The sequence below is a fragment of the Oryx dammah genome, unplaced genomic scaffold (assembly GCF_014754425.2).
Source record: "Oryx dammah isolate SB20612 unplaced genomic scaffold, SCBI_Odam_1.1 HiC_scaffold_14, whole genome shotgun sequence".
Lineage (NCBI taxonomy): Eukaryota > Metazoa > Chordata > Mammalia > Artiodactyla > Bovidae > Oryx > Oryx dammah.
The window spans coordinates 20,056,547-20,074,438 of NW_024070198.1; the positions used below are offsets into that span (position 1 = coordinate 20,056,547).

Genomic DNA, 17,892 nt, shown 5'->3' on the forward strand with positions numbered 1-17,892 from the left:
GAGTCACTTTCCTGTATAGAAGTAATTAACACAATACTGTAAGTCAACCATAATTCAATAAAAAATAAAAAGATTTAGTTGTTACATAAATCTGGGGTACAGAAACTTTCACACACCCATCATATCTTCTACTCATAACTACTTAATAATTGTTTTCACTTTTCAAAGATTTTTGTCTAATTCTAAAGGGATAGATATCAAGGGTGCAATATGGATACAAAAAGAACATAAATAGGTACTTAGTAAATTTTTACTAAGATGCTGTCAGAATACCTGTAAGCTTTCCAACTATCATCTTTTCTTAGCCTCAAGCATCCAGAGACCTCCAAGATACTATCAAAGCCCATTCATTTCTACTCAGGATATCTCTCTCTCTCCATTTAGAGTTTCCCAAGCAATCTGACATTTAGTAGTCTTTATAAAGTAGTTTGTGCCATTTCAAAGATCTACTTGTTAAACTATTAACTGTGCCAGAATATTCCTTTTAAAATCATTAATCCTTTAGTTGTTTTCTTTTGGTCAGTTATCAACAGTGATACCAGATTAAATTTCCTAGTTTTCCTTTGTCCCCTGAAATTGGGCTGATCACCAGCTATAAAAAAAAATCTCTTTGCATATATGCAGGTCCTACCTGTCCTTTTAGCTGACTGAAAGCCACATTCTGAATATAAAATCCTGCTATGAATTTAACTAAAGGGCACTGGGACTCCTGGTCCATGGAAGCATGTCTCTACTGCATGAACTTCGCCAAGAGCCGGATCTTAGAGAGAACCCTGGGAAAAGGGTCAATGCAAGAAGAGTGGGCTGAAGAGTCACTTACAAAGTTTGTGAAGAGCTGGTCACTGATGTAGCGATGCACCCTCTCGAACTGTTCCAAGTCTCTGTGTCCCTTCTCCATGCACACATCCCACATGCTCACGGCAGCCACCACCTTCACACATGCCGATTCCTGTGGCCAGGTACAAACATGGGTAAGACCAGACAGAACTTCCGGCTTCCATCATCCACCCGAGATAGCAGTTAGCAGTCAGAACCAAACTGACCTGCCCGTCCAAGGGCTATCACCCACTGCTATGGAGACAAGCCTTTTAAGACCTGGCGGCTCTGGTGTACACTTGCTATGTATTTAGAAAGCATGGGGGGGGGAAATGGTCAATAGGGAGACAACAAAATTAGAGGAACTGTAGGGAAGAGTCCTAAGGCAAGGGAAATACTCTTGGTCAAATCTCTCACTTTAAGCCAGTGTGCTCCTGAAAAGTCTTATAAGCCCCGATCTTTTTTTTTTTAGCCCCAATCTTTACTTAATCCAATTTTTATTCTTTTTTTTGGCCATGCTCTGCAGCATGCAGAATCTTAGTTCCTCAATTAGAGATGGAACTCATACCCTCTGCAATAGACACACAGTCTTAATCACTGGACTGCCAGGGAAGACCCCTTAATCACAATTTTAAAATAAGGAGAGTTTGCTATTTAAAAGAAATGTAGGAAGCATATAAAAAAGTGGGGATTACTCAATAAATGCTAATGACAACTAGATAAAAAGCAAAAAGCTGGATTCCTACCTCAAACCTTATGTGCTAATGTAAATTTCAGCTAGATTTAGGACTTTAATATAAAATGATAAAAGTACTGAAACATAAGAGATCTTTTAAAAATTACCTTGGAATGGAAAAGACCTTGTAAAGTATGACACGGAATGAAGAAGCCATAAAAGTTTTATTAGATTACACAAAAATAAAACTCCTCTACACAAAAAAAATCTTAAGCAAATTCAAAAGTCAACAAACTGGGGGTGTGGGGTGTGTGTGTGTGTGTGATATTTGTAAACCATCATCTCAAATAAAAGGCTATTTCCTCCAACATATACAAAAGTACTGTAAGTCAATAAGAAAAGAACATTAAATCAATAAATAAGTGCCCCCAGAATGTACATTGATACAGCCACTGTTAAGAACAGTATGAAAGTGTTAGTCACTCAGTGTGTCGGACTTTTTCCCACCCTGTAGACTGTAGCCTGCCAAGCTCTTCTCTCCATGGAATTCTCCAGGCAAGAATACTGGAGTGGGTAGTCATTCCCTTATCCAGGGGATCTTCCCAACCCAGGGATCAAACCCAGGTGTCCTGCACTGCAGGCAGATTCTCTATCATCTGAGCTACCAGGGAAGCCCAAGAGAATAGTATGGAGGTTCTTTAAAAGACTAAAACCAGAATTACTATATGACCCATGAATCCCATTCTTGGGCATATTCTCAGAGAAAACCATAATTCAAAAAGATACATACGATTTGTGTATTCATTGTCCCACTATTTACAATAGCTGGAACATGGAAATAACCTAAATATCCACCAACAGAGGAATGATAAAAAAGATGTGGTGTATGAAAACACACAATGGAATATTATTATCTTACTCAGCCATGAACGGGAACAAAACTGTCATGTGCAGAGACATGGATGGACCTAGAGACTATCCATATGGAGTGTGCTTAGTCACTCAGTCATATCTGACTCTTTGTGACCCCATGGACTGTAGCCCACCAGGCTCCTCTTTCCATGGGGATTCTCCAGGCAGGAATACTGGAGTGGGTTGCCATTTCCTCCAAACACAGTGAAATAAGTAAAAAACTGAAAAACAAATATCATATATTAACACATATATGTGGAATCTAGAAAAATGGTATAGATGAATTGATTTGTAAAGAAGAAATAGAGACACAGATGTAGAGAACAAATGTCTGAATACCAAGCTGGGAAGGAGAATGGGATTTACATACATATACTACTATGTATAAAACAGATAACTAATGAGAACTGACTGTATACAGTCAGGGAACTGTACTCAAAGCTCTGTGGTGACCTAAATGGGAACGAAATCCAAGGAGGAGGGGACACACATCTACGTGTGGCTGAGTTACTTTGCTGTACAGGGGAAATGAACACAACACTGTGAAGCAAGTATACTGCAATAGATAACTAATGATTAGTAGGTAACTAATGATAAATAAATAACAGAAATGCCCTCAAGTACACTCAAATCACAGAAAAAGAAATATAATGACTTAAGTCAACAGCATGTGAACCGAGAACTTCCAGATGTGCAAGCTGAATTTAGAAAAGTCAGAGGAACCAGAGATCAAATTGCCAACATCCATACCATCATAGAAAAAGTAAGAGAATTTCAGAAAAACATCTACTTCTGCTTCATTGACTATGCTCAAGTCTTTGACTGTGTGGATCACAACAAACTGGAAAATTCTTAAAGAGATGGGAATACCAGACCACCTTACCTGTCTCCTGAGAAACCTATATGCAAGTCAAGAAGCAACAGTTAAAACCAGGCATGGAACAATGGACTGGTTCAAAATTGGGAAAGGGGGTACATCAAGGCTATATACTGTCACCCTGCCTATTTAACTTATATGCAGAGTAATTATGCACAATGTGGGCTAGATGAATCACAAGCTGGAATCAAGACTGCTGGGAGAAATATCATCAACCTCAGAAATGCAGACATTACCACACGAATGGCAGAGAGTGAACAGGAACTAAAGAGCCCCTTGAGAGTGGAAGTTTCCTTAAAACTCAACATTCAGAAAATGAAGATGATGGCATCTGGTCCCATCACTTCATGGCAAATAGATGGGGAAAAGTAGTGGCAGATTTTATTTTCTAGGGCTCCAAAATCACTGTGGACAGTGACTGCAGCCACAAAATTAAAAGATGTTTGCTCCTGGAAGAATAGCTATGACAAACCTAGACAGTGTATTAAAAAGCACAGATATCACTTTGCCAACAAAGGTCCACACAGTCAAAGCAATGGCTTTTCCAGTAGTCATGTACAGATGTGAGAGCTGGACCATAGAGAAGGCTGAGTGCCAAAGAACTGGTGTTTTTGAACTTAGTAATGGATAAGACTCTTCAGAGTTCTTTGGACAGCAAGGAGATCAAACCAGTCAATCCTAAAGGAAACCAATCCTGAGTATTCACTGGAAGGACTGATGCTGAAGCTGAAATGCCAATACTCTGGCCACCAGATGTGAAGAGCTGACTCACTGGGAAAGACCTTGATGCTGGGAAAGACCCTGATGCTGGCAAAGACTAAACGCAAAGGGAAAAGAAAGCAGCAGAGGATGAGATGGTTGGATAGCATCACCAACTCAATGGACATGAATTTGAGCAAACTCTGAGAGATAGTGATAGACAGTAAAGCCTGGTCTGCTTCAGTCTACGGGGTCACAAAAAGTTGGCCACGACTTAGGACCTGAACGACAACATTCCTTTGGCAGTTTTTGAATTCTGCACCATTTTACTTAGTTAAAAAATGATAATAATAAGAAAAAATAATTTTTTTAAAAAGCAGAGGATCTCTTTTAAAGGAAATTACTTCACAGTATGAGATTTTCCTGTGTGAGGGACAGGGGTATATGGTATATTTATTTAAACACTATTCTATTAAATCTCCAGCGGATCTTCTTGACCCAGGAATCGAACCAGGGTCTCTTGCATTGCAGGTGGATCCTTACCAGCTGAGCTACCAGGGAAGCCCTAATTCCTATTAAATCAGCAGAGAAATTACAGATATTAAGAGAAAGTCCTGGATCTGACTTCATGAAGGAAGCCCTGCCTCAGGCAAGGAAGACTGGGGCCTCCATGATCTCCTAAGTTCTTCCAACTCTCTAGACGTATTCATGGCTCTAACAGCCTTAGAGGCCCACAGATAGTTGTAGATGAATATGATTATTAGGAAGTATGCCCCTCCTCATAGGAACCATTCTCTTACTATTTGATCTTCAAAGTGATTCTGACAAAATGAACTATAATGAGTGCTTCTTATATAACTGGATATGGGAAACAGGGAAAAAAGGGTGAAGACTGAAAGAGAAGAAGGAAAGAGCTAGGTCCCCTTACTATGAATACAACCGTGCTGATCTTCTGATGCTTAACTTTTAAATAATCTGCAAGAATCCCAATAAAAAGCTTGTCATGGTATAATGGTCATTTGAGTCCAGGTTATTCCACGTTTGTTAAGCAATATGCTGGATGAATAGAGAACGGCTGGAATTACACTGTCAGCAGTTCTAACAAGAGCAAGGTCTTTACTCACCCGGATGTGCTGGAGGTAGAGAGACAGGTCTCGGATAAAAGATTTGATTAATCTTTCTTGCATTCGGAAATTTTTCTCTGTTTCTTCAAATACTTCATCTTTAATCTGTTCAAAATAAGTAAGTGCTGTTAGCAAATCTGGACTCTCCCTGAGTTGATTTTACTAGAAATGCATCTTTCTTAAGCACATCTTTTGTTTAAATTTTAAGCCTTTGATGTTTCTGAATCATATGGAAATTGGATTTAAGCACTACTCCAGGCTTTCACAGAGCTTCTGCGTATACACAGGCAAGCCTGTCTCCACCCAACCCCACTCTGTTCCTGACAAAAACCCCCTGCTGGTCAGGCTGTTGGCTTCACTGGTGCTGCTGACTGGCCAGGTTTGCCCTCCCTCTCCCTTATGCCAAACCTGCCCATCTCCTTTAAAGCTCAGATTAAATCTTGCCAACATGAAGCTCACTCTCACGGAGCTCCTGTTTACTTAAGTAACACACTGTGTAGAGATCAAACTGCAAAGCTTAGCAACTAATTCTTTAGTTGGTATTTTCCACTGACTGTAATCACATTCACATGGTTCAGCACATGAAGTTTGGAGACTTTGGATCTTCTCTGTGGCTGTTTTACAAGTCACTCAGATTTTAGACTTTACATTTCCTTAAATGTGACGTATGGCATTGAACTAGGTTATCTCCTAAATCCCTTCTACCCTCACATGTCCACAATTTTGTCTCCCCAAACAGATGATAAACTCCTTATGGGTGTCTAAAACCATGATAACTCTTACATGGTGACAGATTTGGCTTCCTGATTTGTCTTTGTACATGTTGTAAGCAGCTTAAGGCTCAGACGGAGGGTTGCGGGGGGCAGTAGATTTAAATAAACAGTAGAGGAACTTCCCTGATGGTCCAGTGGCTAAGACTCCATGCTCCCAATGCAGGAGGCCTGGGTTCAATTTCTGGCAGGAAACTAGATCCCACATGGCACAACTAAGACCCAAGGCAGCCAAATAAACAAACAGTAGCTGCAGGATGTTTTATCTACCAGCTAGCAAACACCAAGAGGATACTAAGAGGGGAATCTTACCAATTCACACCATGTAGGCTGCCCTGTGGAGCCCTGAAAAGCAGCCAAAGACACACTGAACCTTCAAGGGCAGTAACCTCACCTGTGGAGCAAAGCCAGTGAGATGCTTCAGATGACTGCTAACCCGGTTGGATTTCTTGATGATGGAGTGGATGTTCAGTTTAGAAATTTTCTCCATGAGGCTATCTTCATCACCCTTTCGGTACTTGAGAACTGGGGAGTGAGTCAAACTGGTGAGTGGAGAAAGCCCTCTTCCAAGCATGGATAGACTACAAACAAGACTAACAACCCAAACTAGAGCTATGCTTATTTTCAATGAGCTTATGACTGAGCCCACAAAATATTAATCCAAATCACCATTTATGGACAGATCGGATACACAGAGACTGGAGAAGATTAGAGACAATGAAGGAAGGTCGCGGAGGTGCAAGGTAAAAAACCTAAGATCTGGAATCAAGGCAACCTCTGAGTTCAATGCCTGGGTCTGTCACTTCATCAAGGTGTGGCCTTAGGGAACTCCCTGATAGTCCAGTGGTTAGGACTATGCACTTTCACTGCCAGGGCCCAGGTTCAATCCTTAGTCAGGGAACTAAGGTCCTGTAAGCTGTGAGCCATGGCCAAAAAAAAGAGTGTGGCCTTAAATAATTCACTTAATTTCTTTGAGCCTCATTTTCCTTTCCAATAAGATGAAGACAGTAACAGTACCTGCCCACCTTAAATGGTCTCATACACAAATGAGATATTTATATCCAATCATTTCACACAGTGAAATGCTATGCAGGAGTTGTCTGACTGTGTGTCATACATCAGTCAGTCTGCAGAAAACCCCAGAAATAACAGTAGAAGGGTAGCAAGGGAAGTCTGGGTGGCAGAGAAAAGCACACTTAACTGTTGTAGGAGATGAAGATGACATTATATGACGAGATATGAACCAAGACAAAGGGCTCGATGGCCAGAGGGCTTTAACAGCCACAGCCAACATTACACATAAACATGGGTGACACAGCTGAAGCAAGAGGGGGAAATGATTTTAGATAAATACACAGAATAGTGGAGAGACAGGCAGAGAGGCTACATTATAGATTCTTTGAGGATATGAGTGATAAACCAGTTTATTATAGCATGGTCACCACGCTATACTCATTGAGTATTCAAAATCAAAGTTTTGACAAGAGATTTCACAAGAGAGAAGACATGGTTCAATTTGTCCTCTATCATAAAGAAAGAGTGGGTGGTTTGTTAACTGACCGCACAGTTTTAGGGGTGAGGGGAGGGGCTCAGACCAGAGGCAGGACTGATAGGGCCAGAGAGGTGGGCAAACTGGGGTTTTCTGAAAGAAGACAAGAAACTTCTAGCTTAAGTGGAAGCAAACATGCAGAGCCAAGAGATGCAAGAATGGACCAAAAGGGATTCCCTTCAGTGAGATGAGAAGGCAGTCACTCAGCTTGGAGGAACTGTCCTGATCAGCCATTCTCTAACGGTCTTCCTATCTCCTGGGAAAGACTCATTGCTATAAGCTTTGTCACAGATGCCTTATTTCCAACATGCATGGCTGTGCTTTTATTATCATCATTGCTTTCTTTCTTTCATGATCTCATTTTCCCCAAATTCTATTATCATTTCTTCACCACAGCCCTACTACCTACCATCTGCCTGTCCACCTCTGGTTTAGTAATTAATTCTTTTCAGGAGAACATTCTCAAGGGCGTGCCTCCTTTTCAGCAAGTATGCTTTTCTTACCCAGGTCCTTTCGACGTTTATACTCATTAATGTTAACGTTGATTTCCTTGACTGCAAGGACTGCATTGGTTAAAGGCACTTTATCTGGGTGGGATTCAGGGGTGGAATTCAATAACTCCATCAGCAGCAATGGGTAACGCATTACTCTCTGCACTGGTTTGATGAGGAAGGAGCCCAGGTTAATATAATTTGTGCATCCCCTACAAGAGAAGGGAAAACAGAGACTCTGGTCAACTGTCAATAACACCGGGCCTGTAGCCAGTATTTGTTGTTCCTAATACAGCTCCGTTCTCTCACCCTACTTCCCAACTTCATTCATTCACATTTACCGGGCACCTAACAAATATCAGGCAGTGTTCTAGGTGCTGTGGATTTAGCAGTGAACCGAAAGAGTCCCTGCCTGGTAGGAAGAGGCAGACAATAACCAAACCAACATTATACAAAGTGTCATTTGGTGGTAAGTGCTATGGAGGAAAATACAGCAAGGTAGGTCTACCTCTAGACCTGCCTTGACCTCTAGCTTCTGTCTATGAAAGAAGAAAACAAAAAGGGGGCAGGAACTCACCATTCGTTGTACAGGCTCCTATAAGGCAGTGAGCGTGAAAAGAAGAAACAGCTGATTAGAGAAAATACTGATGCTGATTTTCACATTCCTCCCAGAACATATTAGTCCAACTAATGCCTATTAGCTGGGCAGACAAAACACACGAGATAAAAGGGGAACTGTGAATGTTTATGGTGGCATTTCTAGTCTATTAAAAAAGTCAGTGAGCCCCTAACTTCACTCTGACCTATTCAGACACATATTACATCCTCACAACCTGTCTCCCTAAGACATGAGACTCTCACAATGGTCAAGAAGACCAAACTATCTTCCTAGCAGCTTCTTACCTGAAAACGCTGACCTTGTATTATAAATAAAACTGATTTTAACGGATATAACTACAAGCAGGAAGCTACTTAAGATTTCCATGATACAGAACAGGAAAAGGGCAAGTTACACAGAAGGATCTCCAAAGATGTATCGCTTATATTTAAAATATGATAGATTCATAGATGTCATAAGAAGTCTAGAGAGACATGGGAGTGACTTCCAACAGGCAGAACTAAAGAGCTATGATGGAATGAAGTGCTCAAAACTCCTACTTAAGATCTGCCAAGGAGTCCTGAAGATGCTTCTGGATCTTCTCATCCTTCTCATAGATTTCCAGCAATGAGATGGCCTCATCATGATTCTGGCAGTAAACCTTGTATGTTCCTTCAAGCTCATCTCGGTGATCAAGAAACACAGGTCCTATGGAATATACACAAACACAGAGTGTTTTTAGTAACTCTCTTCTCAGCATCCTAAATGGAAGGTATATAACCAAGCTTTAATACCAGATAATCTTATCCCTTAAACCAGAAGCTGTTTCCCGGTAATAACTTGAACAGCCTTCAGTCCCTTTTCAGTCAGGCAGAGTAATCAAGTACTCTCTACATAGTCATGTGATCAGAACCTATAAAGACCTCTTAGCTCCCAAAGCCCCAAATCTCCACAGAGATAAAGAGATCCTTCTATGGCAGCAGCTTCTAATCTTTTCTTTGTGCATAAATTAAATACAAGGACTATAAATGACAATTATATTAAAATATCCATAATATAAAACTCCCTGAATCTATGAAATAGTAATATATGTACTTCTTTATAAAACACTGAATAGCAAAACACAGCAATGAATCGAACACCCCGTAATTTCAAGTATGATGAGTGACATAAGAAACTGGTAACATGGGTTGTTCCTGGGATTTCGAGATACCTGCAACAACAAAATGGGATACGAGCATGTGACTTTAGTGGTGGGAAAGTCACTGTTCCCTACAATCATATCTTAAATCAGTGCTACATTTTTGTTATAAACTTCTATCCAAGTTGGCGGTCCCCTTGAAATCTACCCACAGACCCCCGCCCCCGTCCCCCCGCAGTCTACACCAGTTGGGCAAAGGAACAGTTCCTAAACACACTTCCACAGAGCAGTCACACCTGGAGCAGCTGCCTGAGCATGCAGACTCCCTGATTTGTTAAAACCCTTCCTCTTGCCCCTCTTCCCTCTCTGAGAACCTGCTCCTTCCTTCTTCAGCTTGCACTGCTCTCCAAAAGACAATGTCCTCTCACTCTTGGGCTTCTCCCTCAACATTTGGGCCTACTTACTGCTTCCCCTACAAGCACCTCTCTCTCCCAGCTGCTCTGGGCATGAGCCACTCCCTCAGGGAGCCCCATCGCTCTCTACAAGGTCACCTCTGTTTCCTGCATGTTATGTCCCATGGAATTCCCTATTCTCATGCCGAGCACTTTTTATTTAAATGAAATCTGTTTCCTTAATGATAGGTCCTTCCTCCAAGAGCCTTGCCTATGTCCACACACATCACACTGGCGCTGCTGTCCCACTGGCAGCCTTAGTCTAACCCTGTGCCTCAAGGGCCCAGGAGTTAGAGTGGGGCTGCTTCCTCTTGACCTTCAGGGCCACCGTGGAGACCCTGAGCCACCAGTGTCTCCATTCAGTTTCACCAGCTGATATTTGCCTGGCTTCTTCCCCTCGTATCCTCCACCCGCCTACCCCGACCCAGCACTGCTAGAACCTTCGTGCTGACACCCGTGACTCTGCACACTCCTCCATTCAAGGGTTTCCAACCTCCCCAATTGTGACTCTTCTACATCAACTGCAACCTAGCAAAGCCATGCCTTAACTTACAGTGTCTTTTCAAACTTAGGCCACAACCCATGAATAGGTCACGGACTTTACTTTATGGGTACGGTCAACACATATCTGAGGAAACAGAATGGAACAGAAACGAACAGAAAACACTGGACACAGTAAAAGTAAGCACAGACAGACACACACAGACGTGGATCCTGGCTGTTCTGTAAAATATCTTTCTTTCTGTGGGACATGTTTAAAATAATTAAAAGCCAGGTCCTTACATATTACCAGATATTCAGAGTCTCCTGGTACTTCTTTCTCATCTCAACCTCCTCATGTTCTAAGTCATCCAAGCCCTGAACACCGACTATTCTCTCCTTGCCTGTGGACCCTCTAGTCCTGCCTGTACTAGAATTCTTCTCCAGTCAGGCTTACAATTCAAAGATGCTTTCTCCAGCATCCTGGATTACCTTGGAATTTCACCACATTATCCACTGTATACTTTTTTCATTTCTATTCCTAGGTGATTAAAAACTGCTTGGGAGGCATACTTTTAAAAGGGGAGTCAAGCATACTGCAGAGCAGTTTGAATAGTATGCTGCTGCTGCTGCTAAGTCACTTCAGTCGTGTCCGACTCTGTGCGACCCCACAGACGGCAGCCCACCAGGCTCCCCCGTCCCTGGGATTCTCCAGGCAAGAACACTGGAGTGGGTTGCCATTTCCTTCTCCAATGCATGAAAGTGAAAAGTGAAAGTGAAGTCGCTCAGCTGTGTCCAACCCTCAGCGACCCCATGGACTGCAGCCTTCCAGGCTCCCTCCATGGGATTTTCCAGGCAAGAGTACTGGAGTGGGGTGCCACTGCCTTCTCCAGAATAGTATGCTACTGTTTATCTAAAATTTTTTTTAAACGGGGATGGGGGACCAGGGTAGAGAAAATACATATGTAAGTTCTGTTACGAATCTCCAAAAGGAGATATAAGAAAACTAGTAACATTAGTTGTTTCTGGTTGAGAAGAGCTAAGTGGCAGGGACAGATCGAGTTTTCATTAAGCAGTTCTTTGTACCTTTCAAATTTTATGCCATGTGAATACACTAAAAGTTACACTTAAAATATATATTTATATATCAAAATATATACTACATATTAAAATAAACTTAAGAAAAATAAAACACTGCTTATGCAATTCAAGTCAATCTGCCCTTTGCAAGTGGCTGAACAATGCTTTAATTTGCCTTCCCTGACTTTCCAGAACCTTCCCTTATCAGATATGCAAAACCTTGTCCTTTATTAATTCCCCCTGAGTGCATTGTCTGGCCTCCTGTTGACCAAGACTGAAGCCCCCCAGCCTGGCGCGCTCATTCAGCCTCAGTTTCGCCTACTGTATATCATGGTCACTGCACACTGTCCCTGCTTGTAAAGCTAACCCTCTTCTCAGGCCCTAAGCCCTTTGGTTCCCAGGCCCTCTCCTCCCCCATCCTCTGCGTGCCTTCAGCTCATCTCAGTCTGCCACCTAAATTCCTGGTGTCTTGGGGCAAGAGGGGAAGGGGAGAAATAAAATGGCTAAAATCGTACGGGGTGAGATTATGGACATTCTGTTTTCATTTCTTCTTTTAGTGTTGTCATAATATACAGGTAATAATATCATTCTATAAAAATGGGGTCGCCCTGGCTTCCTCCAGTCAACGTGTGCGTCTCCTTCCTCAACTTTCCTGACCTCTGGCCTCTCCAGTGAGGCTGAAGGCAGGATCCCAGGCTTCAGTTTCTCTTGCCATTCCATGAAGTACTATTAATACATAAGCAGCTGTTCTGTACAGAGGCCAACAGCATATGCAGAGACAACAGGAAAGACCTGAGTTGGAATGTCAGTCCGACAGAGGACTAGCCATGTGACCCTGGGCAGATTACTCCCCTGCCAAGGTCTCAGTTTCCTCACCTGTAAACTAAGATTAATAGCAGGTTAACCTCACAGGGCTGTTGTAGGGAACAAGTGCAGTCAAGCTCAACATATCTTGAAAGGGTGTGTGGAATACAATAAACCCTGGAGAAACATTAACCAAGCTGCACTATCACCTACCATCCCACAGCCACCACCCTTTTCTGCAGGAGGGCAGAGCCCCGACCATTCTTATAGGTCAGGTCAACACCACCTAGCTTAAGTCAACATCATGAGCCCATTCCCCTCTCTAGTGATCTATGTAGGCACACGCACGTGACCAGTTCTGGCCAATGAAAAAGAGAGAGAATTCCAGTGAGGGGGCTCTGGAAAGGTCCGCTTATCCTTAAATGACACAGGGTCACTTTTTCCTTCTGTTGGATGTTGTGATGTGTGTAGTGGGATGGCTAGAACTATGGTAGCATTGTGTCACTTTGATTCTAATAAAATGCCAAAGTGATAGGAAGTCCCCTCCCACATGGTACCAGAGCTGGTCTGTATGACAAGTAAAATATGGCAGAAGCAATAGTGTGTCACATCTGAGACCAGGTTATAGAAGACACTGGCTCCCATCTCAAGCCTCCTCTCTCTCTTGGATCACACAGTTTGGGGAAAGCGAGCTGCCACCGTCATGAAAATGAAGAGGCCTACATGGCAAGGAACTGAGGACTGAGGATCTGAGTGAACTTTTGGGACCAGATCCTTGATTGAGCCCCAGATGCTGGCGGCCCAGGTAACAGCTCGACTCCAACCTCATGAGAGACCCAGAGCCAGAATCACCTAGCTAAGCCACTCCCAGATTCCTGAACCAAAGGAAATGTGACCTGTTTCTGTTTTAAGGCACTAAATTTTAGTATAATTTGTTTCACGGCAATAGATAACTAACACAATTCCCTTGTTTATAAGAAATAGACAATTGTTTTCCAAACATTTTTGACAATGACCCACGTGAATAAACACATTTTAAATCATGACGCAGTGGACACATATATGGAACTGAAATAAAAATTTCAAAACCTGTAGTTATTAGTTACAGTGCATTCTGATATTTTCTATTTTATTGGAAATATATATGTATACTGGGCATTAATTTTTTTAAAGAAATCGTTCAGTAGATTTCTTTATTAATACGGGTAAAGATAAAGAAAGGCAACCTTTTGACGATCGCTTCTCCATGGCACTTCTACGTGATTTGAGACAGTCCTTATTCCAGATTAGATTCCCAAGGATGTCTGTATAAAAGAAAGCCTTGGAGGAGAGAGACAGATTCCCCCTCCTAGGCAGATGGCACATTTGTTCCTGACCAGAATAACAAAGACAATGTCTTCTTCCTGCACAAAGTTGGACGAATCTGCCAGCAGCCTACTGTAATACTGGGGTTTATCTAAATGTGATTGGTTCCTTAGCTGTGAGATAAACCCACGGAGTTACTGGGTCCTAAAATGATCTCATGACCCACTAAAAGACTGCAATTGTCAATCTGAAAAATATCACACGATATAACAACAAAAATTTCTTCTATTGCAAGCATCCTATATCACCAGAAAGTAGACCAAATAACCTTGGAACTAAGTAACTAAAACTTCATTTTCCTAGTAAAACTGTTAAATACCAGTGCTCTTCTCCTCTGTCTCCTGCAAAACAAAAACAAAAACAAAAACAAAAACCTGTTTCTGAAATAACAACAGGGGCTCATACCTATGTTATCGCTGATTTCCAGATCCGTCAATAATTGTTTTGAGACCTTAATCACCATCTGCATATTTCCAAAAAGTCCCTCAAAATCAATGTTTGGTATCTGAGAAAGGAAAACAAAACAAAGATGCATAGAAATAAAATTAATAGCACATCGTTCACATTAGGAACATCTTCAAGGATGATACAAAAATTGCTCAAGGTCATCTTCACCACTGTTATGAGGTTTCCAGAATGGGAACATCTAACATCACCTTCAGTGTCACCTTTTGTCCTTGATCCAACTACTTTCTGCTCCCCCATCCCCATTACCATAGTGAAATGACTGCAGAACCAATTTCTGTAACTGTGTAATAATTGAGACAGAAATTCCACCCAGGACCCAAAATCTGATAGCACCATCCACTTCCTAGAGTTCTTATGAGTGACTGCTCCAGGAGTCCATACCCAAGCTGAGCCCAGGTAGTCAAGTAACAAGCAACAGGACTGACTGTAAATCCCCAGGATACTGTTAACCTTCCTCCCTGCCTCATCTCCAGCATTTAAGAGCGTGTCTAGCATACTGGGCTGCCGTCTATGGGGTCGCACAGAGTCGGACACGACTGAAGCGACTTAGCAGCAGCAGCATACACATATTAGTAAGAGTTTCTTACTAATAAGAATAAAGCTGTAAATCAGATGCTACAGCCAGGTAAGCCATCACCAGACTTCATTATATTAATATTACTGCACAGCTTCCTAGTAAAGTGTACAGTGGTAACTCTAGACTCACTGGAACTGTTTTCACCACAGAAACAGGATATGTCCTAGGAGTTATTGCAGTAACTTAAGTTAGTAAGTTAATAATGGACTTGATAAGTGACAGGATGGTGAAGGCTGCTTATGCTGATGACACATGTCAACTGGGGCCCTTGAATTAAGAGCAGCAGTCACAACTTTTATTTCAAACCCAATAAATCTTTGTGGTGAAAGCTCCCGTACCCTAAGCCTTAGGCCTGGAGAACCATGTTCATGGCAAAGCTCACTTTCTCCCATAGTTCCCACCTGTGCCTGTTGCAGGGGTACCATGATCCGCTCAATACACATCTCCAGATCCCGGATGTAGTCTCTTTCTGTCTGAAGAAGTTCCTCTATCACCTTGGCTCTCTTCTCTAGCATCCTTTGCTCTGGGTTTTCAGTGGACACAGAACCAGAAGGGGCCATCAGTGATGAAGACTGGGAGGAGAGAAGCGTCATTTCTAGAAGGAACAAGAGAACGGGTCAGCAGCTATGAAAGCAGGCCTCTGCAACAGTTTGAGTTGAAAAGAGCACATTCTTTGAGAACCGAAGGTCTCATGATTGTTGACCATCAGGAAATCTGATCCCCAAGTCCATTCTAATCAGGAAGATGAAAAGCTGAGCAAGCTTGGAGACAGAACTTCTCCTATCCATGAGATACCATTTTTAGAATCTGTCCTAAAAACAAGCAGCTGGCCCATTTTATGAGGACAAACCAGTGGCCAAAGACACCTTGCAAAAGACGCTGAAGGAGGTACTGTTTTTATAAAGAACTGCTTTCACTTAGTTAGGTATAAAACCTGTTTCAGGAACTTAGCAGCAGAGATACCAAGCTGGAAGTTATGAACACTGATACAGCTAGCACATGTTAAAAAGAATATTATGGAAACATAACAATGCCAGCTAAAGGAAAGAAAAGAACTAGGTAGGAATTATCTGTCTGAGATCTAGGTGACTGCATGGTCCACCTTAACCCAATTACTGTGATGGGAGATTAACATTAGTATATAATAAAATATTTAAGAATTGTTTGGGCTTCCCTGATAGCTCAGTTGGTAAAGAATCCACCTGCAATGCAGGAGACCCCGGTTCAATTTCTGGGTCGGGAAGATCCGCTGGAGGAGGGACAGGCTACCCACTCCAGTATTCTTTGGCTTCCCTTGTGGCTCAGCTGGTGAAGAATCCGCCCGTAATGAGGGAGACCTGGGTTCGATTCCTGGGTTGGGAAGATCCCCTGGAGAAGGGAAAGGCTACTCACTCCAGTATTCTTGGGCTTCCCTTGTGGCTCAGCTGGTAAAGAATCTGCCTGCAATGAGGGAGACCTGGGTTCAATTCCTCGGTTGGGAAGATCCCCTGGAGAACGGAAAGGCTACCCCCGCCAGTATTCTGGCCTGGAGAATTCCATGGACTGTATAGTCCATGGCATCACAAAGAGCCAGACTTGACTGAACCACTTTCACTTTCTTTTTCCCTATCAAAACAATAATGAAGACTCACAAGCAAGTTCTGTTACTTCAAATGTCCTGGAAGATACAAATGTACTATAAATCTGAAGTTCTCTAACAGTATTTTCAATTAAAAAAAAACCCTCTGCAGCCACACTACATGATCTAAAAGTGAAAACAATTGCACATTTTGTCATTAGCTTTTACAAATACCTATTACTTAGATATATATGATGAGAGATCTATTATCATATATAAAATGAGATGGCATTGGTTTATTTTAAATAGATATTAAATGCTAAAATAAACAACTGAGAAAATTTCAACAATGAAGCAATCTCTATTGTTTATTTCAAATTCCTTAAGATCCACTTTAAAAAATGACAACTTTGGTAAGTAAACATACTAGCAAGTCTGAGTTGGATTACAAGAATATTTTTACCCAGATCTAAGAAGTGAAAACACAAGTGTTCAAACTATTAAACTTATGTAAAAGTAAGCTTTCACAGCAGATTTTAGTCTTCAAAATCCTTCCCCACTGCCCCTTCACTAAGAATTTAGGAATTCTAATGTTTAAAAAGTGTTAACTCAGATTCTGGTTTCTAAAACCCATTCTCCAGTAAAAGGAACCAGAGTTCTTTGGAGAAATGGCTCTTTCCAAGGCAAGGGAAAGGTAGATGAGTCTGAAACCTCTTATGGCAGAAAATAAGGACATGCTGAAGAAAATGATGGGACTGTGTTGAAAGGGCATGGAACCAAATTGAAGGGGCTCCCACTGGCCAAATCTGTATAATTTGAGTATCAAAATAAATAAGCAGAGCAATGAATTGTAATCTGTTGACTAAAATAAGAACCCATGAACTCTCATCAATAATATATACATACCTAAATAAATGGGGGAGAAGAGAAATGCTCTTTCTTATGGTAGAATGTCAGCTAATAGATACAGAAGAGGAATTCCCGGTGGTGCACTAGATAAGAGTCTGCCTGACAATGCAAGGGACGTGGGTTCAATCCTTGGTCTGGGAAGATCCCACATGCCACCAAGCAACTAAGCCTGTGTACCACAACTACTCAGGTTGTGCTCTAGAGCCAGCTAGCCACAACTACCAACCCTGAGTGCTGCACCTACTGAAAGCTGGGTTGCCTAAAGCCTAAGCTCCACAAGAGAAGCCATCACAATGAGAAGCCTGCCCACCACAACAAAGAACAACCCCTGCTCACCCCACCTAGAGAAAGCCTTCACAAGGTAATGAAGACCCAGCACAGCCATACACAAATAAATAAAATCATACATATATATACACATATATAAGAAACAACAGAATTAGGGAAAAAAATCAGCATTTTGCAGCCATCAAAATAAAATTTAGTTCAGGCACAAACCATCAATGGATGATTCCAGTGTTAGTGATAGGGTTTTGATGATGATCA

General features: G+C 41.8%; 1 protein-coding gene across 2 annotated transcripts in view; it reads right to left on the reverse strand.

Moving 5' to 3' along the window:
- The window catches only part of LOC120873524 (dynamin binding protein), a 112,728-nt gene that overhangs the window by 9,003 nt on the left and 85,833 nt on the right, over positions 1–17,892 (reverse strand). For both annotated transcript variants that reach the window (XM_040254207.1, XM_040254208.1), the window contains 8 exons: positions 15,281–15,474; positions 14,240–14,339; positions 9,073–9,220; positions 8,492–8,509; positions 7,927–8,126; positions 6,269–6,399; positions 5,105–5,209; positions 821–949 (listed from right to left, as the gene is read on the reverse strand). In XM_040254207.1, the coding sequence (XP_040110141.1) occupies positions 821–949; positions 5,105–5,209; positions 6,269–6,399; positions 7,927–8,126; positions 8,492–8,509; positions 9,073–9,220; positions 14,240–14,339; positions 15,281–15,474 (1,025 nt within the window). The remainder of the gene's footprint in view (positions 1–820; positions 950–5,104; positions 5,210–6,268; positions 6,400–7,926; positions 8,127–8,491; positions 8,510–9,072; positions 9,221–14,239; positions 14,340–15,280; positions 15,475–17,892) is intronic.